General features: G+C 37.6%; 1 protein-coding gene across 1 annotated transcript; it reads right to left on the bottom strand.

Moving 5' to 3' along the window:
* Positions 1 to 1,040: 1,040 nt before the first annotated feature.
* LOC111469322 (coiled-coil domain-containing protein 94 homolog) lies at positions 1,041 to 6,434 on the bottom strand. The gene is made up of 8 exons (XM_023114559.1): positions 6,270 to 6,434; positions 5,198 to 5,404; positions 4,805 to 5,089; positions 4,604 to 4,669; positions 4,404 to 4,457; positions 4,181 to 4,288; positions 2,708 to 2,792; positions 1,041 to 1,435 (listed from the first exon to the last, which is right to left on the bottom strand). Exons 2-8 carry the CDS (start codon positions 5,393 to 5,395, stop codon positions 1,242 to 1,244), a joined length of 990 nt encoding a protein of 329 aa, XP_022970327.1. The 5' UTR covers positions 5,396 to 5,404; positions 6,270 to 6,434; the 3' UTR covers positions 1,041 to 1,241.
* Between the last annotated feature and the right edge of the window lie 21,123 nt (positions 6,435 to 27,557).

Raw genomic sequence — 27,557 nt, 5'->3', positions numbered from 1 at the left:
CTTGCACTATTTAATTATAATTTAAATATTTAATTGTCATATTTAAATTTGGGTTTAATATAGGAGTTATATTATATTGTAACCCATGCAGGTTACCATATTCCACCATTAACTAGCCATTTTAATATGAATGTTAGAGGTATTTCTCATTTACGAGTCAATTTAATTTGGGAGTTATGTCATGTGGGTTAAGGTTGTAAAGACTATATAGCCTTCTTTTCTTTAATTAGAGACAAAAGAATTGAAAGTTTCTTTTAGGTAGAGATTATGAATACCCACAAATTATTAGGTAAAAAGAAGATTTTGGAAGAATAAAATTGAGATCCCATATTAAGAATTTTAAATTGTCATTTCTAAGTTTTAAGTAATTATTGTGGTAGATTGCATCCGAGTCATTCAATCAAGTTACAGTTTAAACGGAAGTTTTGATCAAGTTTGATTGTGGGGTAACTCAATTTAGAACAAGATTTCAAATCTTGGTTCTAGATATTTGATCTTTTATCTTTTGGTTGATTTAAATTTTGTATGAAATGTTAATGTCTTTGATTTAAGAGCTCTTGATTCAACAAAGACCTGAATCGTTGCACTGAGGATTAGAGTTAACTATCAATGGTGGAGCTAATAAATCTGGCTATGATCTATTCGATAAAATTTCAGAGATACCAGAAGCGGTAGGTATTTTGTTAACACTCACCGGTAGGCATCACGATCATAATCATCCCCATGTGCATCTTAAAATATGTTTGAAGGTGTTGCGAGTTGAGTCGAGTGGAGTGGCCGGCTTCACAAATTTCTAGCATTTGCTTTACATTAATTACCATTGCTGCAAATCAACTTCTACTACATTTTTTTTGGTTGTCGGAATAGACCTTATTCATATTATATTTGGTGAATAATTGTTTGAATGTATATTTCATTTTTTTTCCTCAACTTTTGTTCTCCGTACAAAGAAAAAGAATGTCCTGTAATTACGGATTATGGAATCAAAGGACATACAGTTTAAGACAAAGAAACATTATTTTACTCGAGAAATTTACTTATTTTAAGACGAGAATTAACGTCGAATCCAACCAAGACTTCTTCATGGGTTCTTTTCTTTTGTACAGGCAACATTGCCAATTGATACAACTTTTTGTTTGTACAAAAATCACCAATTGAAATGGCATGGATTGAAAAATACATAGAATACAAGATGAAGTTCGTAAAGATTAAAATGTGACCTAAACCTATATTAAAATATATCAATCCTCTTCACTACCATAATTTTGGCACAATGACTCAAGTCCATTATTCGTGTCGCCAATTTGAACTTCTAACTTTTGTTTAGTCTCCACCCGAGGAGTCAATTCTGGTTTCTTAATAATGGAAACCTTAATTGACAAGGATTTAGAAATAAACTTAGCATCACTAGATGTGGCGCCATTGCCATCACCTCCTGTCAAGCAACAAAAAAAAAAAGCAAATACATCAAAATTTGAGCAGTCAATTTGTCAATAAACTTACCAACACTAAGTATCTAAAAGAAGCTAAAAGTCTTCAATCTACAAGCCTCCAACTTATTTTCATAATTGCCGAGCAGCAGCAGTAACCAGCTATCAATTGATTAAGAAATATGGAGACTAAAGGTAAGATTTGCTTCTAAGGGCCGTAGGCAAGGAAACCCTTCTAACCTTTTTCTTTCTCCATTTTTAGAAACAGCCTAACTTTTCATTGAGAAAAAGTGAGAGAATACACAGGCATGCAAAAAAACAAAGTTGATTAAAAGGAACTCCAATAAGGAAAGAGGCTCCAAGATCTTGACAACAATTACAAATAACGGCGTGTCCAACTGTGAGATCCCACATCAGTTGGAGAGGAGAACAAAGCATTCTTTATAAGGGTGTGGAAATCTCTCCCTAGCATATGCGTTTTATAAACCTTGAAGGGAAGCCCAAAAAGGAAAGTTCACAGAGGACAGTATCTGCTAGCAATGGGCTCGGGCTGTTACACCAACACCCATAGAAAATCAGGGAATCTAACAAGGTTACATGTCACTAGGGTTTCTCAAGCCCTCTAAAGGTCCTCTATTGTTCCTTACATCCCTCGAATCCTAGCTGGCCACAAAAACCTCCTGCTAAAATGATAGATGGGAAACACCTCAATCATTTCCCAGACCTTTGTGACTAGCAAACGACATCTAAGCACCTTAAAGAAAAAAAAAAAGAAAAACATTTTAATAGACACAACAGCCATAGCTAAGTCACAACTCTATAGACAAGGTCTTTCTCCGTCATCTGACAAAGAATGCAACAACATAGACCTATAAAAGTAGGTATCTTCCTTGAGAGTCAAGAAATTATAGAGAAAGTATTGGGAGGTAGCTAGATTTAACGTGCCCTTATGGTCGTCTATTATCTAGCATTTTCTGCAGTAAGTGTTTAGCCTCTTTTTTCTTATGCTCTTATACATTGTATTATATATATTTCTGAAAAATGATAATATGCATTAAAATCCACATGCCAAAGTATCTTAAAAAAGGTGTGGCAAAAAGTTCAATAGATGCAAATCGTTCTCTATCTTGATATATGGAAAGAAAAGGAAGTCAATTAAAAGTTTAGTATCATAGTCATATCATATGCTTGCTTGATATATGGAAAGAAGGAGCAAATCAATTAAAAATTTAGTATCGTAGAAAAATAGATGGACTAAAAATGAAAAATAGAACTACCTTCCCCCGTGAGACTATGAAGAATAACATCTTTTGGCGTAGTAGTAGGATCATCATGTGGAGATTCTTCAGAGAGCTTTTGCTTCTGCAATCAATTAGATAGAAATGCTAATGAGAAAGGTTTATACAAATTTGAATGCTACAAATAGAATTAATTAGCTAAAAAAAAAAAAAAGAAGAAGATGATGAAAGCATCTTTGTGCATAAAAATAATACAAATAGGAGAAATTTTGAAGTGTGGTGGAAGATAAACTTTGTTGGCACTAAGACCACAACGTTCAACAATAGGGGAAGGGCCCATTTTCTAGGGGACGTCTTTGGTTAAAGTTCTTGATGTGTTCTTGCTTGTGTTTCACGAGGTTGAAAGGGGCACCATGGTTATCTCAATTGATTGGCTCTAGATTATAGTAAGACCGAGTGGACATCAAGTCCATCCATTCAGTAAAGGTCTTCATCATTTGGTGAAGATCAAGTTGGCTATTCTTCGTCTCTACCATGGATTCTTCTATTCTAAGGAGACGTTGAAAGATAGATCTTCAGAAGCGGACATTAACCTCTTCACCAGTTCGAGCTACATCAATACAGAAGGTGGCATCAACTGAATTCTTTCCTCCAGCCATTTAGGTTCCCAATCAAACTACCATAAGAAAAATCTTGCAGGATTTTTGAATCAAATATTTAATAAATAATATCTCTTGCAATCTAGAGATCCCTATTAAAGGAGCCACAAATCAGCAGTCATTAGCAACAGTAACTTAATAAATAATATCTCTTACAATCTAGAGACCCCTATTAAAGGGGCCACAAATCAGCATCTAAGTCATTAGCAACAGTAACTAAGAGCTTAAAAAATTACAGTCTCACAGCTAGCCAATTAACTTGGCCTTAACCCAGTGAAGGCTTAAAGACTAAAATCCAGCCATAAAAGAATATTAAAGCCACAGTAAAAGAAAGAATCAACTATAAAAAAAAAAAAAAAAAAAAAAAAAAAAAAAAAAAAAAAAAAAAAAAAAAAAAAANAAAAAAAAAAAAAAAAAAAAAAAAAAAAAAAAAAAAAAAAAAAAAAAAAAAAAAAAAAAAAAAAAAAAAAAGTACACAAAAGAGTACACTATGTCACTATATCACAAAGAAATAGAACACATAGTGGCTGCCATAAGATCTCAAGACTTTAAAGTCTAATCTCATTCTTACTAAATTGCTTTCAACAAATTCTTTCTAATCACCATATTCACCCTTGATTAGCCAAACATCTCAGACTCTCAAAAACTGCACAACCAAATTTTACAAAGAGTAATAAAAACTGCACAGCTAGCTTCTTATGTCATGAAGTTAAGAAGAAGCTAAATAGTTGAGATTCACAGAGACCGGACCTGATTGGTCAATCCAGTTTATAAATGTATAACTCACACTATTAATGTTCACTATTAATCTACTTATATGGAATAAAAGGAGCCTTGCTTGCTATTTTATTACCTTAGCATTAATGTTGGATGTTTTGTCATTGTTGGTTGAAGGTTGTTCAGAAGGACTGCTACCATCAAACTGATCATCTGAAATTCTTCTAACATAATTGTTTGAGTTCTGCGCAGCAAAATATTGACAAATGTATATGAAAATTCATAATTCCTCATAGGAGTAAACAAAAAGAAATAACTATAAATGGAAGAAGAGAAACACTTTGAAACTATAAACTCACGTTGAAGACTATTGATTTTATCAACGCTTCATCCTCTTCTTCTAACTTCTTTTCCTGCAAAGTAAACATTTTAAAATTAGTCAAAATGGTGAAATTGACGCCCTACAAGAAAAAAAAGGAGAACCTAGGTTTTTGTTTTCAATACTACGTCTCATATATTTCATGTCCAAATGATTTCCTGGAGGCAGTGCTATACATACCTTTTCTGCAGCAGTTTGTTGCAAAGCCAAAAGCATTGAATCAATACTCACAGTTGCGTGTCTAGACTGCAAAACAAACACCCACCAAGTTGTTTAAAACAATAAACTGAACTTAGAAGAATCTCAATCAAAGCCACAGCTCCAAGAAACAAAGCACAAACCAAGAATCTCAATGACAAAACAATGTAATAAAAAGAAAACCTTCATAGACTTCATCTCATCCAAAGCAGCAAGGATGTCCATCTCGCGTTTAGAATCCAAGGTTCTATTCTCTAAAGATTTCATTGCATCCCCCATCTCTTCAGCATTCCTTTTGTGTTTCTCTTTCTCTGAAACTTCATCCTCCTCACGCCACGGTTCAAAATTACGTGTGGCTCCCGACTCTACAATATAATCTGAGTTTTGGGGGTCTGTCTTGATGGTGAGTTCAGCAGAACATCTAGTACACTTGAAGTAGAATCTAAACAGTTGAATTCCCAAATATGTCTGAGATAAGGCAAAAAAAACCATGAAAAAATTAATTGTAATAAGAACAAACATATTTTAAGTTATGTTTTAAGTCAAAAGGAAAAAATATCAAAGGCATTCTCTTGCCTCACCAACAACGTCCTCCTTGCGAGAATTGAACTTGGTACCCTTGTATATGTAATTACCACAAGTATTGCATCGGATGCTCATCGGAAGCATCATACGGACCTTGATTTGCTGGTTTTTGGGCCTACGAACCCTTGGTAGCTTTGATGGATCAAAATCCGGTGGGTAGTATTTGTTAAGCACCTTCCTCTCTCCCATTTTATCTCACTGTAGTAGAAAATAACAGAATGAATGGTGAACCAGTCAATATCTAGCACATGCCAAAAACCATGTAGATTTATATGCCATATTTTAGAGGAATGCATGCACTTGTCCCATTTAATCCCAAAAACCAAGTAGTATTTGTTAAGCACCTTACTCTCTCCCGTTTTATCAAAGGAATGCACTTGAGCATGGAAATTATTCAAATAAAGAATTTTTCAAACGAACAACCTAAGATCTTCGTCAAATTCCCCATATCCAAGATTGCGTATTGCACAACAGTAGAAAACAAGAGGATAGAGTTCAACTATATCTTTTCTTATTCTGTCTACTCTTCGCTTCAAGCATTTGTTCTCTCTCAGTAGATAACACATCTAAGTATCTTCCCACGATTGAAGCTTATTTTCCCACATTTCTTCTATCGCCCCTCACTATCAATACCTATACTATATACGAACTTTTTAATGTCTTTTACTCCAATCATTTTCTATAACTTTCTAAATCAAGTACATGTAGTACAAAGCATACGAAAAGCTCTTATGTCCATAAATTCATAGTATCATTGGTGTGACAATTAAACCAATTTTATGGTTAATATGAGGATAGAACTTCCATTTTTTCTTCGGTCGATCAAAAATAACTACAGCAAGCTAGGGTTTTAAATAGAATTGGATAATATGATAGATTACTTCGACAGTTTCTGCGAGGAAATTTATCTATTCGGCTAATGCTATTCACACAAAAAAAAAAAAAAAAAAAAACCTAAACAAACTCCTCTACTAACAAACCCTAATTCGTTTTGAGAATAAAGGCATAGATGGAGATTGAAAGAATAACAGTAACAATAAGAGAGTAGAAAATCAATGCAGACCCGACAAGAGAGATGCTACGCCGGCACGAGCTGAAGAAATACGATTGCGGCGGCGGCGGCGGCGGGAGCACTGAACGTGAAAGAGGGGCAGCGGCAGCGCACTGAACTGCTAAAAGGTGGAGGAGACGGCGAGAATAAATGGCCGTAGGGTCAGATTTGTTTTGTTTTCTTTTTTCTTTTTTCTTTTTTCTTTCTTTCTTTTTTAAGAAAAAAAGGTCTGTAATTCTTAATTAAATTATCTTTGAAAATTTTAATTCTACCCCCAAAATTACTCTCGTCTGTTAATTTTTATTCTAAATCTTTTTTTTTTTAATTAATTGTATCAAAAGAATAAAATATTGATAATATTAATATTTAGATGATATTATCTCATTAATTGAATTTGATAATTTTTTTTATTTTATGTAATACAGTGTAATATTTTCAAAATAGTTACTTATATCTCTTCTTTTTAATGAAATTTTATTTACAAAATAAATAAATAATTTCTTTAAGAATTATGAATATTAATATTTAATGGTTCTAGTGTATTCCTTCCATGGTCTCCCAAGGTATGTACTTGTGGTGTTAACCGAGGGTTGTAGGTTTGAATCGACAGATGGTGCAGTTTTGGAAAACGACGATGGTGTCACCTAAGAGAAAGTCGACAGTGCCACTGATATGACACTCGTAGTAAAATTGGCGCATGGTGTGCGTATACAGCGTGTCTTAGTAGCCTCTAATACGATACTTGAAGAACACTAACAGATCGAAGTCTGATCTAAGTGTCACAACTTCATATTTCTCTGGTTCTGCAGTATTCTTGAACGTTATTTTCCACTCTATGAGTGCTCTAATGCAAAATACAAATTAATTAATAAAAATAATTTTAATAATATTCTTGAATAAAAAAAATAAAAATTACCATTGCAATTGATATTTATTTTAAAAAATACTAATGATTTTTTTAAACATTTATAAAAAAAAGTTTTAAAAAGTTCATAAATAATCTCTTTCTTTAATTTTCTGTTCATATATTAATAAAATATTTTTTTTGTAGAAAAAATTTATAATAAAAAATTTAAAAGATGAGTATATGAGTATTTTTAAATAAAATATTAATGATTTTCATTTCAAACCGATGGTAATAATAATATTAATGAGATTTCATTTCTTCTTCTTGATCTCAACGTTCTCGAAATAGACATCATTTTTTACGTATATGATATACCGCTGCATGTTGTTAGGGGCTTCTAGCACCACATCCATCACACTGGTGAAATCCCTTGTCCCATCGGCGGCCACAATGGCATCGGTGCCCAAGTCATTTTGTTGCAATAGGCTTTGATCCTTGGATTTGAGACTTGAAAGTTTAAAAAATGGATTAAAAAGATTTAGTAGCTATTGATTTTAAAGTTTAGGAGATGGATTTAGATTTCGTAGTTATTGATTTGAAAGGTTAGGAGATTGATTATGCAATCTCCACGGTCAAAAAAGAAAATTAATGAAGTATAAGTGGTCAAGGTTCCTCTGTTCAAAAGCTCTCTCCCCTCAAGTTGTTATTCCACTTTAGTTATAAGATTTGACATATTTTGATCGTGGGTAATTTCTAACATTTGATATCAGAGTTTCTAGGATGTTGAAACAAATGTCATCATCACACGAAGTTGTCAAAGGAAATGTGACAACGATAAGGAGTGGAAGGGAGGAGAGTGTAATGCTCCAGTACCCGTTATTCACGAAGAATAATTATGCAGGATGGTCGATAAAGAAGCGTGTTAACTAACAAGCACAGGGCGTATGGGACGTCGTCGAGCATGGTGATGTTGAGGCGTAAGGATAGGATGGCTCTTGTCGCCATCTGCCAAGCAGTCTCAGAGGACATCCTTCTCATGTTGGCAGCATGGGAGACGCTACAAATAATGCATGTGGGCATGGAACGTGTCAAGGAAGCAAAGGTGCAGACCTTGAAGAGTGAGGTCGAGGCTATCCGTATGAAGGACGGTGAGTTAATAGACGACTTTGCCATGAAGTTGACAATGATCGTCAGCAGCATCCGTTCATTAGGTGATGTGGTGGAGGAGATCTCCGTCGTCAAGAAGTTCCTTCGAACAGTTCCCCTAAGGTTCATGCAAATTGTTACCTCCATCAGCAATTCGGCGACCTCAAGAACATGTTGGTTGAGGAGATCGTTGGTCATTTTAAGGTCCATGAGGAGAGACTTCGTGACTACGAAGACAAAGGGAGGATAAATACCTCTTACTCACACATGAGGAGTGACTCACACGGACGAAAAAGAAAGATGCAGACGACTCTTTTTTTTCAGGTACGAGTGGACGTGGCAGCCATAACAAAGAAAAAAAAGGTCGTGGATGTGGTCAGAGACGTGGTGGCAGAAGAGGTCGTGACAATACCTCACAAACCCATGAAAAAGCCAACTCCTTGAGAGACAAGAGTATGATCAAAGTGTTACTATTATGGAAATCAATGGTATTATGGTGCAGAGTGCTGCAACAAGAAGAGAGATGAGAAGAAAAACCTCAAACTCATGCGAGATAAGTGTAACACCCCAAAAATGACGGAAATTAGTTCCCAGACGAATAAGCCACGCATTTAAGACCCAAAGGATCCAAGGAAAGAAACTTAGAGGATTAAGGAAGGACAAGGGACTTAAATTAAGTCACTCGTATACGGTAGTAATCTTAAGGAGTTAAGGTTTTTGAAAAAGGATTGGAAAGGAAAAAGGAAGCTAAAAGGATGAAAATGTCATTTTTTTTCCAATTTTTAAGGAACTTCCCAAAATTTTAATTTCTTATCGAGAAGAAATTTCAAGATGCTCACGGAAAAATGACTACAAGGGATGAAGAAGTTTTAGTAAAATTATGGATTTTTTTAGGGAAAATAATAATAAAAATATTCGAAAAGTAGCAAATTACTAAAATACCCCTAAAAGACTTGATAATTACGAAAATCCCCCTCTGATCAGAATCAGAGCATCTACCGTGACCATCTGAGCAAAATCATTCGAAACTCAAATCTCTATCGTTTGATCTCTGCCAAAATTGGATATGATCTAGAAGCCGGATAGACTCATCACATCCAACGGCTAGTATTCCAAACTGAAGTCGGTAAGCCTCTGATCGGAGCAGATATTTTAGACGAATTATCCAGAACATTCAAACTCCAAATCACGAAAATTCTAGATCTTTCAATGCCGGTTTAAGCTCCTCCTATAAAGTCTGAAGTAGGGGCAACAATATGGAACAAGAATCGAGCAAGGTTAAGCACCCATTCGTGAGTTATGAGCGTTTAGATTGTGGGCCTCCTACTCTTGTGTTTCTTCCAAATTCGAGAGCCATTCTCCACCATTTCCTCTCAAACTTATTCATATAGTTTCTAAACAAGATTACCTACAAGTTATATGAAGGAATGGAGTGCTGAAAGTACCCAAAAACCATTCCCCCAATTCAATCCGCCATTGAAAGACTTCAAGGAAAACTTGAAAAATAAAATCCAAGGATACACGATGATTCTTTGAGAAATAATGATCCCAATCAGTTTATGCATCTTCAAGGAGTGTTTCTATAGAAGACCGCGAAGAGAAATAACCTCGAGAGTGTGCCCAATTGAAGGAAATCGATTTCGGGCTTAATTTGGGGATAAGAGTCGAATTCCGATCTATGGTCTCTTTCCCTTCGAATTGAGAATTCCTTAAGCTTAAGAGGATCAAATTGCGTAACTTTGATGAAGGAATCTAGAGTTGAAACGTCGTAGAACAAGCTACCCAAGAGATCGAAAATCCAGCGTTTTGGGTGAGTTGCAGATCGAGAACGATTTCTAGAAATTAAGGTCCCACACTCAAAAGAAGTTCCTCCCAACCAATTCCTATAGTTTGAGGAAAGGATATGGAAGAGGTTCTATGAAGAAACCCCTAGAATCAGCTGCCCAATACGAAATCCTTTGTTTTAGCTCCGGCAAGAAAAATGATTTTGGTCGAACTTTGGAGGAAAATATCTTGGTCTATGATCCACGAGAAGGTATGAAATCAATTTCAAGATCTTTCTTGTAATACCATCTGTTTTATGAATAAATTGAGGGGAGAAACGAAGCGATCGGAGCTGTTCAAACGACAGTGCAAAGGACGCGTGTGTCTTCTTCCTGTCTAGAGGAAAAAGACGATGATGTGGCTGGTTCAACCAAAATCCAATCTTCCCTCATTTTTCTCAATTTTAACCCTTTCCAGATTGGTTCTCATGAAAACCTTTATGGTTCCAGAAACTAGACACAATACAGAGTCTGTAGAAGGAAATTTGAAGTAATTCGGATATCGGAAGCTCAAGAACGGAGGTCCCGAACGTCGATGACGAGGTAAATAGCCACCTTAGACTTTTTGTTAAGAAATAATTATAGGAATCGCTTGGATTCTTACCCTAAAACAAGTATGAACTAAGGATACATGAAAGAAAAATCAAAAGAACCGTGAGTTAAGACCCTAAACCGACCAAATTGCTCGGGATTCAAGGAACGTTAAAATAACCTACTAAATGAGCTCTGATGCCTATAAAATTTTAATATTGAGCATATTATAGCATTTTGAGGTTATATATGAAATTTAGTGGTCATTGGATAAGGATAAGTAGGTAAACCAAGAAATTGGGTAAAATGACTATAATACCCCTAAGGATATCTACCTGCTTGATGAGCTGGTGAAGTTTGAAAGTCATTGAAACTCGTTAAGTAGAAAAACCAAGAATTAGAGGTAAAATGACCATATTTCCTCTAAGGAAGACTACCTATGGGTTAAGCCTTAAATGACCTCCCAACATTATGAAATGATGAATCCTTATCTCAGGAGGTTGTATAAGGTAATGAAGTTTGGGAGTCACTGGAAGATGTAAGGTAGCGAAACCAAGATATGGGGAAAAACGTTCATCACGACCCATATGACTTTACCTCCTAGGATGACCAAAGAGGTATCTATGAAATAAGAGATTCCCCACAAGAAACCATTATAAATCTATGACTCTCTAGAATAACTCATGCTAGTTATTATGGGTTCATATGATTACGAATGCATGATTACACCTTATGCCTTAAGAAAATAAGAACCTTAGAAACTTGTCAAGAACCAAGAACATTACCAACAAGCTTTACAACTACTAAGACAAGAAGAATGCTAGGTACCACTCAAAGATGGGGGACCAAAGTCCTCAGACATGAAAATTCAAGAATGCTAGGTAATACTCTAAGAATGTCCAACTGTGGCCCATACCTCCCACTACGTGGTGCTTTTTAAGGAGGTCAGTTTTCCTCTTCTAGGTGGGATGCCCTGCATCGTGTTTCCTTTGCAGGATGTCATGTTTGGCCTCATTTCCCTCACCTAGATGAGATGCCCTGTGCCATGTTATGGGTATCTAATGATTTGCAGGATGCCATGTTCATGTATGCACCGATCATGCGACCTATACGGTCTATATGCCAAATCACGTGACCTTTATGGTCTATGCCATGTTCATGCATGCATCGATCACGTGACTTTTATGGTCTATGCCATGTTCATGCATGCATCGATCACGTGACCTTTATGGTCTATCATGGGGAGTAACCTATGGCCACGATGGAACAAGAAGAGAGTAAGTTACCCTAGTCATGAATCAAGAACCTCCTAAGACCTCCCATGGTACATCATGCTTATGACTTAGACTATGTTGCTTGGAACGTATGAAGCCTTGAGCGTAGGTATTAAGACTGTGTCACTTGAAACCATGAAACCTTGGATACAGGTCGACAAGTTTATGTCTAGTATCGTAAATCCTAAGGGGAGTGTCTCGGAGAACGAATTAAGAAACAGAACAAGAACTTACGACAAAAACAAAAAAAGAAAAAGTGGGTACCCTAGCATATCAAAGACACGATTAAGAGCCTATAAGTAGGTTGCTTATTGAGTCTTTTACTCATTCCTTATTCTCCAATTTTTTTAGGAAATAAGGAGCTAGTCGAGGTCGGGAGCGAACTTTGGAGTAGGTGCCATAGACAAACCTCACCCATTGTCCTTCAACCCTTTTTGTGTCGTTCCTTAATTTTTGTTTTAACTATTGTGTTGTATTTTAAATTACTTTATATAAACTTTATTTTGATATAATATAAATATAATGTATGTAGTGTTTTAAATTCCTTTGTTTTATTTCGAGAAAAATTTACCCGTCTTTTTAGAGTCATCGAGTCAACCCGATCCTTACATCAAGAGTCTGCACTAATATTGGCCGAGAAGATGCCCAACCTATTGATGCTCAACGAAGAAAAGATTATGATGAACCTTCTCACAATAGGAGAAGATCGAGTGGATACCAATGTGTGGTACATTGATAACGGAGCAAGCAACCACATGACTTGAGATCGAACAAAATTCAAGGATCTTGATGAGAAGATTATTGGAAACGTAAAGTTTGGCGATGGATCAATTATACTGAACCAAGGTAAAGGATCCATCTTGTTCCAGTGCAAGAATGGTAACAACGTTTACTGACAAAGGTATATTATATCCCAAACTTGAAGATTAACATTATCAGCCTTGATCAAATGATGGCAGAAAGAAATAGAGTAGAGTAAGCTGACTCATTCCTCAAGATGTTTAACAGAAATGGAATCTTGTTGGTAAAGGTAAAACGATCGCATAACTACATTTACAAAATTTGGATATCAGTCGGCCTACCTCTCTATTGACGAAACTTGCAGACCCAGCTTGGCTATGACATGCAAGACTTGGGCACGTGAACTTTCAAATGCTCAAAATGATGGAGAGAAGAAGATGGCTATGGGCCTATCCAAAATCACACACTCAAACCAACTATGTGAAAGTTGCCTAGTCTCCAAACAAGAAAGACTGTCGTTCCCAACTCAAACCAGTTTCCGTGCTAAGGAACCACTGCAACTGGTACATGCAGATTTGTTTGGCTCGATCACCCCACCATCGATTGCTGGTAATAAGCACTTTCTCTTACTTGTTGACGATTACATTCGTTGGATGTGGGTGTGCATGCTCAAAGAAAAAAGATAGACATTATGTGCATTCAAGAAATTCAAAAAGATTCATTGAAAACGGGTCTGATCACAAGCTGAAAACCTTGCGCACTGACCGAGGTGGTGAGTTTTTATCCCATAACTTCTCAAAGTTTTGTGAAGATGAAGGTATCAAGCATCAACTCACTTCACCGTACACTTAACAAAACGGTATGGTCAAATGAAGAAATGGCACCATAATGAACACTACAAGAATCCTACTCAAGAAAATACAAGTCCAGACAATTTTCTGGGGTGAGACAATACGACATGCGGTTTATCTTTTAAATCATTTACCAAAAAAGGCGCTGGACACATGCGGCCCCTACAAAGCATGGTTCGGTAAGACACCTCACTTCGAGTACCTAAGAGTCTTCGGTTGTACAACACATGTTAAGACTACAAAACCATATATCAAAAGCTTGATGATAGAAGCGAAAATATGGTGTACTTTGACGTAGAGGATGGAACCAAGGCTCACTAGTTGTATGATCTGCAACATGAGAAAATTCATGTAAGTAGAGATGTGGAATTGGTGCAGCGTTGGTGATAACAAGAAGACTGTTATAGAGTTTAATGTTTGGAAGAAGAGGGAGACACAACAGGCCTAAAAAGTGCCCCTATAGCAAGACCAACAAGTCCACCCATGTCATCACCAGTGACATTGAAAGGCATGGTGGACTATCTAGAACAAGAGAACTCATGCGAGAGCACAGGAGAATCCACAATAGAGGATGGACCAAAGAAGTTTCGTTCACTTGCTGAAATTTATGCAGATATACTTGGATTAGAACTGGATCCCTATGGGTTAGTGTTTCTCACGACCAAGGAGCCGACAACCTATCGTGAGGCAACAACTGAGACGATGTGGCAGGAGGCCATGCAAAAGGAGCTTGAAGCCATTGAGAAGAATAAACATGGGCACTAACTAACTTACCGTCCAAACACAAGCCCATCAGTTTGAAGTGGGTGTTTAAGCTGAAGGAAATGTTATCAAGCATAAAGCAAGACTCGTGGCGAAGAGATACGTGCAACGACAAAGAGTTGATTTTGAGGATGTTTTCACGCATGTGGCTAGACTTGACACTGTATGGTTGATTCTTGCCCTCGCAGCTCAACACGAGTGGGAGATCCATCACTTGGACGCCAAATAAGCATTTCTAGATGGTGACCTCTAAGAAGAAGAGTATGTTGCCCAACTTGAAGAGTTCATCATCAAAGGCGAAGAGCACAAAGTGTACAAGTTATCAAAGGCCCTATATGGTTTACGGCAAGCACCGAGGGCGTGGAACATACGTTTGGACAAGAGCTTAAAGAGTCTAAACTTCATGAAGTGCTCATAAGAACAAGCAGTGTATATAAGAAACAATGAGGTTGAAACATTCATCGTTGATGTGGACGTTGATGACCTGATCGTCATTGGCACAAGTGTGGAAGGCATCAAAGAGTTTAAGCAGTAAATGATGAAAGAATTTGAGATGAAAGATCTCGAGTTATTCATGTACTACCTCGGTATTGAATGTTAGATAAAACTTGAGATTTTTCCTTATTTAGATTTACACGTTTTCATTAGTTGATTGAATACATTCGTTTGACCATTTGGCAAACACATCGAATAGATTACCAAGTTTTAGATGGCAATTTTGTAAGAAGTGGCACAGATTTATTTGCACTCTCCAGCCATTTTAGGATAAGTTAGATATTTAAATAGGGAAATCTATTTAGATCTCATTTTAAGCAAAAGTATTCATCAATTATCTCTCTCCATTCTTTTTTGCATCTTTATTTTCTTCCAACAACTTCCCGTCAAACAATTTCCTCTCACCGAAAAGGATTTCAGTTGCCGATTATCCTTGCCGATTCTTTTCAATCCGAGAAGGCCCATGTGGCTCAATCCGAGGAGGACGAGCCGATTCTTTTCATGGTAATTGTATCCAATCCTACCCAACGTCCCTAATCCCGAGGAAGAGCTCCCCAAATCCACGAAGGTAATCGACGACAGCATAACTGCTCCGGTGAGCGTCGAACTCGAGGAAGAGCTCCCCAAAACCATAGAGGTAATCGATGACGACATAACTGCTATGGTGAGCGTCAAACTCGAGGAAGAGCTCCCCAAATCCACGGAGGTAATCGACGACGGCATAACTGCTCCGGTGAGCGTCGAACCCAAGGAAGAGCTCCCCAAATCCACGGAGGTAATCGACGACGGCATAACTGCTCCGATGAACGTCGAACCCAAGGAAGAGCTCCCCAAATCCACCGAGGTAATCGATGAGACATAACTTCTCCGATGAGTGTCGAACCCGAGGAAGAGCTCCAACTGTGCATAACAAAGGCACCGGCTAGGGAGCCAAGTCAACTTAAGGAGGAGCGAGTGTTCGCTCAAATCAGTGAAAGAGGCGAGCAGCAAGAGCACCGACGATGGGTCCTCGACACGGGGGCAACAAACCATATGACCGGGGCCAAGTCTGCGTTCTCTGAGCTTGATTTGGTGATTCGCGGGACAGTGAAATTTGGCGACGGCTCCGTCGTCGAGATCGAAGGGCACGACACCATCCTATTCGTCGGCAAGCGAGACAAGCACCATAAGCTGACCAACGTCTACTTCATCCCGAGGCTCAAGGCTAATATTGTGAGCCTGGGTCAACTCGATAAGGCCGGCTGCCACATTTCCATCAAGCGCGGGCTACTTAGGATCCGCAATGATCGACGACGGTTGCTCATGCAAGTTCGGTGCACGACAAACCATCTTTACATCCTAGAGTTGGAGATAGAGCAACCAGTCAACCTCTCGCCCAGGTACCGGAGGATGGAAAACCTATTAGGAAGAGGAGATGAACCACCTGGACTGGCTGCGCGCCAGCTCGAAGAAGAGGTGGCCGAATAAGACGTGGAGTCTGGGCTCAAATCGGAGTTCAAACAAAATAAGGTAGATATACCACAGGTTTTAGGAGAAGATTGTTAGATAAAACCTGAGATTTTTCTTTATTTAGATTTACACGTTTTCATTAGTTGATTGAATACATTCGTTTGACCATTTGACAAACACGTTGAATGGATTACCAAAGTTTTAGATGACAATTTTGTAGGAAGTGACACAAATTTAGTTGACCACTCTCCTGCCATTTTTAGGATAAGTTAGATATTTAAATAGGTAAATCTGTTAAAGAGAAATAGGCACCTCATTTTAAGCAAAAGTATTAAGCAATTATCTCTGTCCATTCTTTTTCGCATCTTTATTTTCTTCCACAACTTCCTGTCAAACGATTTCCTCACCGAAAAGGATTTCAGTTGCCGATTATTCTTGCTGATTGTCGAAAAACAACATTGAAGTGGACCAAAGGTAAGATTGCATCATGCTAAAGTAATTAGCTTATGCTAAGAAGTTGTCGCAGCAATTTAAGATGACAGAATGCAACCCGACCAAGTATCCCATGGAATAAAAAGTTACAACTTGGAAAAGATGCTGAGGGAAGCTTAGTGAATCCCACTGAGTATAGGCATATCATCGAAAGTCTAAGGTACTTGACTCATACTCGTCTGGACCTTTCATACGTTGTTGGAATAATGAGTAGGTACATGGAAAAGCCCACTATAATGCATCATCAAGCGGTTAAGCACATTCTCTGCTATGTGAAAGGAACCACAAGCTATGAGTTGAAGTATCAAAGAAGGCCAGGTCCTGAATAACTAGTCGGTTTTACCGATAGCGATTTAGCTGGAGACATTGACGATAGAAAAAGCACCTCAGGAATGACATTTTATCTCAACAAAAATTTGATCTTGTTAGTGAAAAGAGTGAGTGATTGAATGGTTGATGAGAAGATTATATTATGAAGAGCAAGAATGCTATATATATACAAAGAATACAAAAAGATATTTAAAAAATCTACCTAAAACTTTGTAGAAAATCTGGTAACAAACCAGTAAACAAATCAAAAACTAAATCAAATCAAAACTAAATCAACTTCTAACTATAAGGAGATTTAATCAAATACTAACTGATAGCAATCTAAACAAATACGTGATCTTTAACACTCCTCCTTATTTAGATGCTGTAAACTCAAACTTTTTTCTAAACACCCATCTTACTCCAATTATCTTTATGTTTAGAGGTCGATCAACCAACTCCCAAGTTTTGTTTTTCTAGATCACCGAAAGCTCCTCCTCTGACAGGTGCATCATCAACCAGAGCATCTTGTCGTTCATCTTCAAACTCTTTTTGTCGTTCATCTTCAGACTCTTCTAACATGCTACCAAAGGTTAAATTGTTTGGTGCATTAGATATCTGATTCACCTTCGCCAGTTCTTTCGAATTCCATTGCTCATTTTTAGCAAAATGAACATCTCGGCTCACAATAACACGACTAGTGTGTGGTTGAAAAACTCTGTAAGCTTTGGATATAGTGTTATACCCAACAAAGATGCCAGCTTCTGCCTTTTTGTCAAGCTTACCACGCTTGACCTGTGGAATGTAAGTAAAAAAAAGACACCCAAATACTCTAAGAAACATTAAAGAAGATTTGTAACCATACCAAACTGAAAATGGTGTCGGGTCCTTCATAGCTTTTGTTGAAATTCGATTTTGCAAGCACACAACAGTGTTTGCTACTTTCCCCAAAAACGTTTTAGAAGATCCTTCTCATGAAGCATGCATCTCGTCATCTCCATTATGAATCTATTTCTCCTTTCACTGACGTCATTCTGTTGAGGAGTGTATGGTGTTGTCAATTGATGTTCAATCCTAACCTCTTCACAAAACCTATTAAAAGTTTCTAAAGTGTACTCCTTGCCATTATTTGATCTTATAGTCTGAATCAAGCATGCAATTTCATTCTCAACTTTAGCTTTGAATTTCCAAAATATACCCGAAACTTCTAACTTTTGCTTCAGCGAGAAGATCCAACACATTTTGGTTATATCATCAATAAAAACAATGTAATAAAGATTACTATTTAATGATGGTGTTCGTTGAGAACCACAAAGATCAGTATGAACCATCGGTAGCTTTTTCGAGGCTCTCCATGCTTGTTTAGGAAATGGTTGCCTATGTTGTTTTCCAAAATTACAAGCACGACAAAGAGGCATGTCATCATCAATGTTAGCACGTCCTTCTACTAGCTTGTTTGAATGCATCTGAAGCAAACCTCGATGATGAAAGTGTCCAAGTCTTTTGTGCCAAATCTCAGTGGCACTAGCTCTGGATATAAAGGCTGTCGGATTTAGAGCAAAGTTTTTTCCTTTCATTTTGACATTGAACAAGTCTTTGCTACTAGCATCTCTGATCAAGCACTGTTTATTCTCAAACAACACTTTATAGCCTTTATCAAGTAATTGACCAACAGTTAAGAGATTTTGATCAATTTTAGGTACAAATAAAACATCTGGAATAGATTTTGTACGTTCATAACTTGTTATAGCTATTGTGCTTTTTCCCTTGACTTTCAAGTGTTCACCATTGCCAATCCTCACTCTCTTAACTTCAGAGTCTCTTAATTTCTCAAAACACTCATTGTCATATGTCATGTGATTGGTGCACCCACTGTCAATCAACCAGTTCTAGCTTGATTCTTTGCCTGAGGAACAAGTGACCACAAACAATTGATCTTCTTCTTCTTGATCAGCTACCTATGCATCTACTTTTCCTGATCTTTGGCTCTGCAGATCACAACTTCATGTCCAAGTTGATTGCATTTGGAGCAGAAGGCGTCAGGTCTTCTCCAACACTTGTATGGTGGATGACCTTTCTTCTCACAATGGCGGCAAGGTTGATAAGATTTTTTGGAACCTCCTCCTTTTGTCTTCTAATAATTGGCAGATGAATCTCTATTCGTTGATTGGTTTTGGAAATTGTTTTTGTTTTTATACCTGCTATTGTCTTGATGCTTAACTGGTAAGGCACCTTCAATCACCCCTTCTTGCCTCATAGACCTCCTTTTCTCTTGTGCTTGTAAAGCATTCAATAGCTCTGTAAGAGAAATCTTTGACAGGTTTTTTGTGTTTTCCAGAGTAGTAATGGTGGCTTCAAACTTCTCTAGAACAGTGAGCAACAACTTTTCAAAGATCCTGGAATCATGTAATACAGAACCAAGAAATCTCACCTTGTTGGCGATGCTGAGAAGTTTGTCGGAGTACTCTTTCACCGACTCTGACTCCTTCATCTTCTACAACTCGAAATTCCTAATCAAATTTAGGATTTTCATTCCACAAATCCTCTCATCTCCTTCTTATTCAGCCTTGAGATAATCCCAGATTTCCTTTGCTGTTTTGAGGGACATTATTCGCATAAAGATCATTTGAGATACAAGGAAAATAAGCAAGCTTTTGCCTTTGATTTCCTTGTCTTCTTTTCCTTCTGTACTTTGATTTGTGCTACGGTAGGATGTGCTGGAAGTGGAGGGACCTCGTAATCCTCTTCTATTGCTTCCCAAAGATCCAAGGCATCCAGATAAGTCTCCATACGAACTGCCCACATTTGATAATTGTCTCCATCGAAGACTGGTGGTGCAACAGGTGAAAAACTAGATTCTACTCCCATGTTGATTTCACAGATCCCTTAAGAAGACTGCTCGAATACCAATTGTTAGTGAAAAGAGTGAGTGATTGAATGGTTGATGAGAAGATATATACTATGAAGAGAAAGAATGCTCTCTATATATAGAGAATACAAAAAGATATTTAGAAAATCTACCTAAAAATCTGCAGAAAATCTGGTAACAAACCAGTAAACAAATAAAAAACTAAATCAAATCAAAACTAAATCAACTCCTAACTATAAGTAGATTTAATCAGATACTAACTGACATCAATCAGTGCTTCAATTATAAGTTTCGACATATTTCAATCGTAGACAATTTCTAACATGTTGATTGGGGATCGATTTCACCATGGAAATAAGGTTATAGTGCTATGAAGTTAATAAGTTGATGCTTTAAATACTAGACCTTTGACAATGTTATTGGTGCCTTCGAATTCATCATGCATGTTTCTGGATTAACCCGTGCAACGCTGAGCCATGTCTTTAGATTAGAACTCAGATCTCTAGTACTGTTGTTCTTAGCTGTAATTTGTATTTTATTTGCACGTGAAGACAGAGTGAGAAGATTGTCTAATATAACTGGGAGGTCCAACACTAAATCAATTACAATATCTAAAATAGATATGGACTAATATGGAAAACAAAATTTATTAGGTCGTGGGGACAAAAATCATTTACCCTTTGGATTTTGGGTCACGAAGAGCGACCAGCTCAACTGATCAGTAGAAGAGTCCAGCAAATTGAGGCAGTCGGAAATGGTGGGGGAAAGTCGTGAATTACATAGTAATTTACTTTATGGAAAGAAAATGAGCAGGCACACTAATGGGGAGAGTGTGAGTTAATACGCTTGATTTAACAAAGGAAGTTATTAACTTATAACAATTGTAGGATAATTGTTTTGTAGTTACTTACTTGAATAACTTAGAAAATGTTAGTCTTTTGTTAAGGAAGAGAATTGTTAGTAGTTGCTAACTTGTAGGAAAGTTTAGGAAATTTTTTAGTGCCTTTTCCACTATCAATACTCATGAGATGTATGCTCTTTTCACAATTGAGAATTGAAAAGTACAAAGTGATTAAGGTTTCTTTGTTCCAAAAGATCTCTCCCCTCCAGTTGTTCTTTCTGCTTCAGTTGTTTGTTTCGACATATATCGATCGTGAGTCATATCAAACATTTGGTATGAAAGTCACTGAAGGAGATGTGACAATGATAAGAAGAAAAGGGGGGGGGGATTGTAACGCTCTATTACTCGTTACTCACGAAAAGTAACTACGCAGCATGGTCGATAAAGATGCATGTTAACTTACAAGCACAGGATGTGTGGGATGCCATCGAGTATGGTGAGGACGTTGAGGAGCATAAGGACATAATGACTCTTGTTGCCATCTACCAAGCACTCTCGGAGGACGTTGCTCTCATGGGCAGAGAAGGAAACGACAAAGGCAACATGGGAGATGCTTCATACGATGCGTGTGGGTGTGGGATGTGTTAAGGAAGCAAAGGTATAGACCTTGAAGAGTGAGCTCAAGGCTATCCACATGAAGGACGATGAGTAAATAATAGATGACTTTACCATGAAGTTGAGAAATAAGTGGCATCCATTCATTAGGCGACATGGTGGAGGAGATCTCTGTCGTCAAGAAGTTTCTACGAATTGTCCCCCAAGATGAATGCACATTGTTACCTCCATTGAGCAATTCGATGACCTCAAGAACATGGAGATTAAGGAGATTGTTGGTCGTCTTAAGGTCCATGAGAAGAGACTTCGTGGCTACGAAGACAAAGAGGAAGAGAAATATCTATTACTCACACATGAGAAGCGGCTCTTTTTTATCAGGTATGAGGGGATGTGGAAGCCATAACAAGGAAAACAGAGGTCATGGATGTGGTCGTAGACTTGGTGACAAAGGAGGCCATGACAATGCCAACCTTGGGAAGGAAAAAAGTATGATCGAATGTGTTACGAGAAAAAAAAAAAAAAAAGCTAAGTCAATAATGGGGCAACGGTAGTATTTCCTTTAAAAACGTGGCGACATTACCTATATGGGGAAAAAGTACAAGTCTTCACCGATCATAAGAGCCTCAAGTACTTGTTCATGCAGAAGGAGCTCAATATGAGATAAAGGCAATGGTTGAAACTGGTAAAAGATTATAACATAGAGATCATGTACCATCCCGACAAAGCCAACATTGTAGCTGATGCACTGAGAAGGAAGGTTGTGCATACTTCTGCGATGATCACCACGCAGGAAAGACTACAAGATGAGATGGAGAGGGCTGGGATAGATGTGGTGGTTAAAGATGGTACTGTTCAGATGGCACAGTTGACCATACAACTCACCCTAAGAAAGAAAATTATCGACACTCGGAGGTATGATGAACACCTCAGTAAAATGTGGAGTCAAACTGAGACAGAGAGACCACCAGGGTATTCTATCTTCTCTGACGGAGACCGACTGTGGAAAAACCACCTGTGCATTCCCTGAGACGAGAGAATCTTAAAAGATATTATGACCGAAGCCCATGATACATCTTATACGTTCCACCCTAGAAGTACGAAGATGTATTAGGATCTGAAAAGATACTATTGATGGTCTGGAATGAAGAGGGACATAGCGGATTTCGTAAGCCGTTGCTTGACCTGCAAGCAGGTGAAGGCCCCAAGGCAGCGCCTAGCACGACTACTACAGCCCCTGAATGTTCCTCAGTGGAAATGGGAAGCAGTCTATATGGATTTCGTCTTGGGTTTGCCAAAGACAAAGTAGGGTTTCAACGTCATCTGGGTAGTTGTAGACAGATTGACAAGGACGACCCACTTCATTCTAGGAAAGTCCACATATTGAGTGGATCGGTGGGCTCAGTTATATATCAAGGAGATAGTACACCTACACGAGGTACCAATGTCCATAGTATTAGATTGGAACACCAGGTTCACCTCTCAGTTTTGGAAAAGTCTCCAGAAAGCACTAAGAACTCAGTTAAGGTTTAGTACAACGTTCCATCCTCAAATGGACGGACAAACCAAAAGGCTGAACCAGATCATAGAGAATATGTTGTGAGCCTATTCCTTAGATTTCTCTAGGTGCTGGGACGAAGATCTACCTTTGATGGAGTTTGCCTAAAATAATAGTTATCAAGCGACCATCCAGATGACCCCCTTTGAAGCACTGTATGGGCGTAGGTGTCGAACACCAGTGTATTGGGAAGAGGTAAGCACGCAGCAACTACTAGGACCAGAGTTGGTTCAGGTCACCAACGCAGCGGTGCAGAAAATCAAGCAGAGGATACTCACCGCATTGAGCCGACAGAAAAGATATGCAGATTTGTGAAGAAGGGACCTCGAGGTGGGTGACCACGTGTTCTTGAAGGTAGTCTCTATGAGGCAGATGTTGAGGTTCAGAAAAAAGGGAAAATTAAGCCCAAGGTTCATAGGCCCCCTCGAAATTCTAGAAAGAGTTGGGGCTATGGCTTACAGAATTGCCCTGCCACCGAACCTTGTCGCCGGGTACAATGTACTCCACGTATCCATGCAGCAGAAGTACACTCTAGACCCTACTCATGTAATCGAGTATGAGATGCTTCCTCTTTGGGAAGATCTATCTTACGAAGAGAAGCCTAGCAGAATTTTGGCTCGAGACACTAGGCGATTGTGCAAGATATTCCCTCAGTAAAGGTCTCATAGGGTAACCACCGTGAGGAAGAGGCAACTTGGGAACGAGAAGAGGACGTGAGGCGAGCTTATCCCGAACTCTTCCAAGAGATATCCACTTTCGGGGACAAAAGTTCCTAAGGAGAGGAAGTTTGTAATGCAAAAAAAAAAAAAAAAAAAGTCATTTTGTCCCTTTAGCCATAATAGGGGCTCAAGGAAAACCCTATCAATCCTCCTGCAAAAGAAAGAGAAATTCAAAGAGAACATAAAAGAGTCGCTACGAAGTTCATCGTACCACTGCGGAACCCACCTTCAGAAGAGACCTGTACAAGGACTGATAGGCTAGCGAGGCCGACGCTCCGTCAAGATCCAAGAACGATTCATGAGGTAAGATTCTAAACGATATTTTCAGATTTGAGCTTTTCCTATGTGAATCGAGTCTTAAAATATTGATTTATTCACTTAGGAACAACTCTACACCTGATCTGCGAAGAAGTTTGGCCAAAATCTCAACCCGAAGGTGGAGATCCGAGAATCGTCCGAGAATGGTAAGCGAACTTCCGATGCTCTTAACTTGTCCGGTAGTTAAGCAAAAAATTATGAAAAAAATACCAGGACGTAGCCCATAACACGATCTAGAATCTTCTTCTTCGGTTCAGCTTGCTATCTCTTCTTTTTTTGATCAATTACAACCTAAAATGAACTCTAATGAATCCATAAAAATTATAGACCTTTCTTCATTCATTAAAGCCCATACACATTAGGCTTATTACAATAATTGTATCAAATGGAAGCATAAAAAAAATGTCAAAACCAAAAACAACTACTTTAGCAACCACAAAATTTCATTCATGAAATAGTACCCACCATGCTCAAATTAATGTAAATAAAGTGCCTAAAACTTGCTCTGATACCAATTGATGGTGTTAATATAACACATGTGGAAGTAATTTGGATCTTAGGCAGTCTAGGTACATCAATTATAGTGAATTAGCTAGCATGTTCAAAAGCATTAAAACTCAATGAGTTTGAAGACTAACCTTTTGTCGCTCAAGTTTCTTTTTCCTCACAAATCGGTTTCGAACCACCACTAGTGTCTTCTCCACTATTCTCTGGCCTTAGAACGGGATTGTGGAATCCGGTGAATGACTAAACTTGGGAGGGATTTAGTATATATGAAGAGAGAGTTTGTGAGAGGTTTTTCTCAAGGTTTTTTTCCAAAAGCCAACCTTCCATGTACCATGATCACTCTATTTATAGAGTCTTGTTTGCATGTTCTTGCAAATTTGAGATCACCAAATTTTGACACTCAAAATTCCACTCAAATGTTTGGGATTATGTGACAAGCATGCAAGTTTGAGTTCACCAAATTTTGACACTCAAAATTCCACTCAAATTTTGACACTCAAAATTCCACTCAAATTTGTGGGGTTTATTTGACAAGCATGCAAGTTTCGTTAAACTAAATTTTGACATCTCAAAATTCCACTAACTCAAACATGGATTTTTCCATTAAATGAAGTCAACATCTTGACTTTCTTCATTTTGATTCAACAATTAATTTGAATAATTAATTTCAAATTAAAGTAATATTAAATGATTAATTAAACTATTTAATTAATATTTAATATTAATTTAAATGCCAATCCCAATTAATTCGGGCACATATTTGATTAAGATATTAAATCTTATTTAAATATCTCAGATTCTCTCTTTTTGTTTAATTCGTAAATAAAACAAAAATGCAGTTAAATATATCACATATATGTAGCACATAGTCCCTAATTTGAATTCGAACACTTCAAACTCACTCGTCACACTGTTCTATGGTTTAGTCCGATATGAGCTAGCAGAGGGACCTAATGGACCTATAGATCATGGGATCCAACGATCCAAGATTAACCGGTTAAACTCAATAACCTTGTTAACCAACGTTCATTAACTACTAGGACATTCCACTATAGCCTAGTAGTTGCACTCCCCTCACTATAGATATATTTCTGTCCATTTGATATAACCATGATTAGTAAGTCGATCCTTCACAGGTTGTTCGTAACTAGAGCTGGGTCAATTTACCGTTTTACCCCTGAAGTTACTTCTTGTTCCTTATGTCTCACTGATCCTCTAATGAATAATTGGTTTGTGGTCCAACTAGTAAACCGAATCCCTCTCAGGCCAATGAGAGGGTGGGGCCCCTTGTTCAAGACCTGGAGTCAGTACTTAAGGGAACTACCTCTCTTCTAACCCTAAAAGTGGATAGGAGTGAACTTCATCTTGCACCCCACGTCCCTAGCCATTCACCCAGTCTTACCCCTGAAATAGGAGGCCTATTGAGTCAACGAACTTGAGCCACTCTCACCCATGCAAATCTAAGGATAATTTTGAATAAACAGGAGTTCATGGTTAGCTCTAGATTAAGATCGAGTTACCTAGGTCATCGAATGAAAAGAAAATCAGTCTCAATAGTAAACGACATTATAAAGTGAGAGTGATTTTCTTCATGGTCCGATCTTATGCAATACTCATTGCATAGGACGCTCCCACTCACATGTCTCCACATGTACAATTTAGTGATCACATTGTTTATGTCATATACAAAAGTGAGCCGCATCCATAGTGTCCCTAGAATAAGGTACTCAGCTTTATCCTTATACTATAGATCATTTTGACTATATACTTGAACTTTATCAACTCTTATGTCTCTACATATAGTTCAAGTAATCATGCTATAGTCAGAGTGTTCTTAGTTTATTGGATTTAGATTAATGATCGTAAAGTTCACTTTATTCAATAACAATTTTTACTGAATAAACAACAATAATATCTTTATTGAAAATAGAATATGTTTTTGTTCACAAACTTTGAGTTTTAGGACATAAAACCCAACAACACGGAGCGCGATGAGAAGGCAAACTTCATGTCCACGGATGATGAAGAGCCTGCATTGATGTTGGCCGAGAAAATGACACACCTATTGATGCTTAATGAATAGAAGGTTATGACAAACCCCTTCATAGATGAAAAATACAAGTAGAAACGAGATACGGTACCTAGACAATGGAGCGAGAAATCATATGACTGGAGATCGAGCAAAGTTCAAGGAGCTTGATGAGAAGTTTATTGGAAACATGAAGTTTTGCAATGGATCACTAGTATCGATCCAAGGCAAGGGATCTATCTTGTTCCAGTGTAAGAATGATGATCAACATCTATTGACCAATGTATATAAAATCCTGAGTTTGAAGAGCAATATTATTAGCCTAGGTCAAATGACAAAAGAAAGTAGTAGAGTGGAGATAGTTGATCTGTTGCTCAAGATATACGATAGAAACAGAACCCTATTGATGAAGGTAAAACGGTCGCAAAACTACCCGTATAAGATTCTATTGAAAAACCATTAACATCTTCCAAAAGTATCCATTGGTGTTGGCAGCAAGAAAGTGAAGAAAAAACCAATGGGTCGGGAGAAAAAGGAATTGAAGTATAAATCCAAGAAGGAATCAGAGGTTGCCCAATCAGCAAAGTGTAACCTAGTAGTAGATATGTTTCATCGACTTATCATCTCAACCAAGGAAGCCTAGAGGAAGGCCACACTGGGTGTAAGAGAAATGAGACTTCAAAATTATTGAATAAACATTAAATGTTATTTTTAGTTAATTTTAGTGGGTTTTAAATTAAAAAGTCAGTTGTACAAGGCCAAGAGTGTTTATACGAAATAGTGGCACTTAGTAAACAGTGGCATGACTATATTTAATTTTAGAATAGCTTATAAATACATTGTTCTTTCTATTGTGGTAAAGAAAAAAGAAAAAAAATAGAGAAGTAATAGATGAGGGTTTTTTTCAGATAAATAAAGGGTTCTTTGTCTCTTTCTATTTCTATGGTTAGTGTGTGAGATTTATTTCACAAATTTAGAGCGAAGGAAGGAGGTGTGGAATTGCTGCATGTGGCAAGTCAGGATCAAGTTGTGGATATCTTTACAAAACTGCTACCGAAAGTACTTTTCGACAAATACAAGAAGATGATTGACATGACAGATGGCATGAGCTTTTTAAGTTTATGGGA

The sequence above is a fragment of the Cucurbita maxima genome, unplaced genomic scaffold, assembly GCF_002738345.1.
Source record: "Cucurbita maxima cultivar Rimu unplaced genomic scaffold, Cmax_1.0 Cma_Scf00039, whole genome shotgun sequence".
NCBI classification, from domain to species: domain Eukaryota; kingdom Viridiplantae; phylum Streptophyta; class Magnoliopsida; order Cucurbitales; family Cucurbitaceae; genus Cucurbita; species Cucurbita maxima.
Note: the sequence above shows the minus strand (reverse complement) of the source record. Positions and strands in the feature narration are given on the sequence as shown.

What these genes read in the sequence shown, in the direction of transcription:
- LOC111469322 (XM_023114559.1), bottom strand. Translation starts at nt 5,395, where the DNA reads ATGGGAGAGAGGAAGGTGCTTAACAAATACTACCCACCGGATTTTGAT. An exon ending in TAAAATCAATAGTCTTCAAC is followed by an intron (nt 4,289 to 4,403) that starts GTGAGTTTATAG and finishes TTTGCTGCGCAG; the next exon opens with AACTCAAACAATTATGTTAG. An exon ending in TCATAGTCTCACGGGGGAAG is followed by an intron (nt 1,436 to 2,707) that starts GTAGTTCTATTT and finishes GTTGCTTGACAG; the next exon opens with GAGGTGATGGCAATGGCGCC.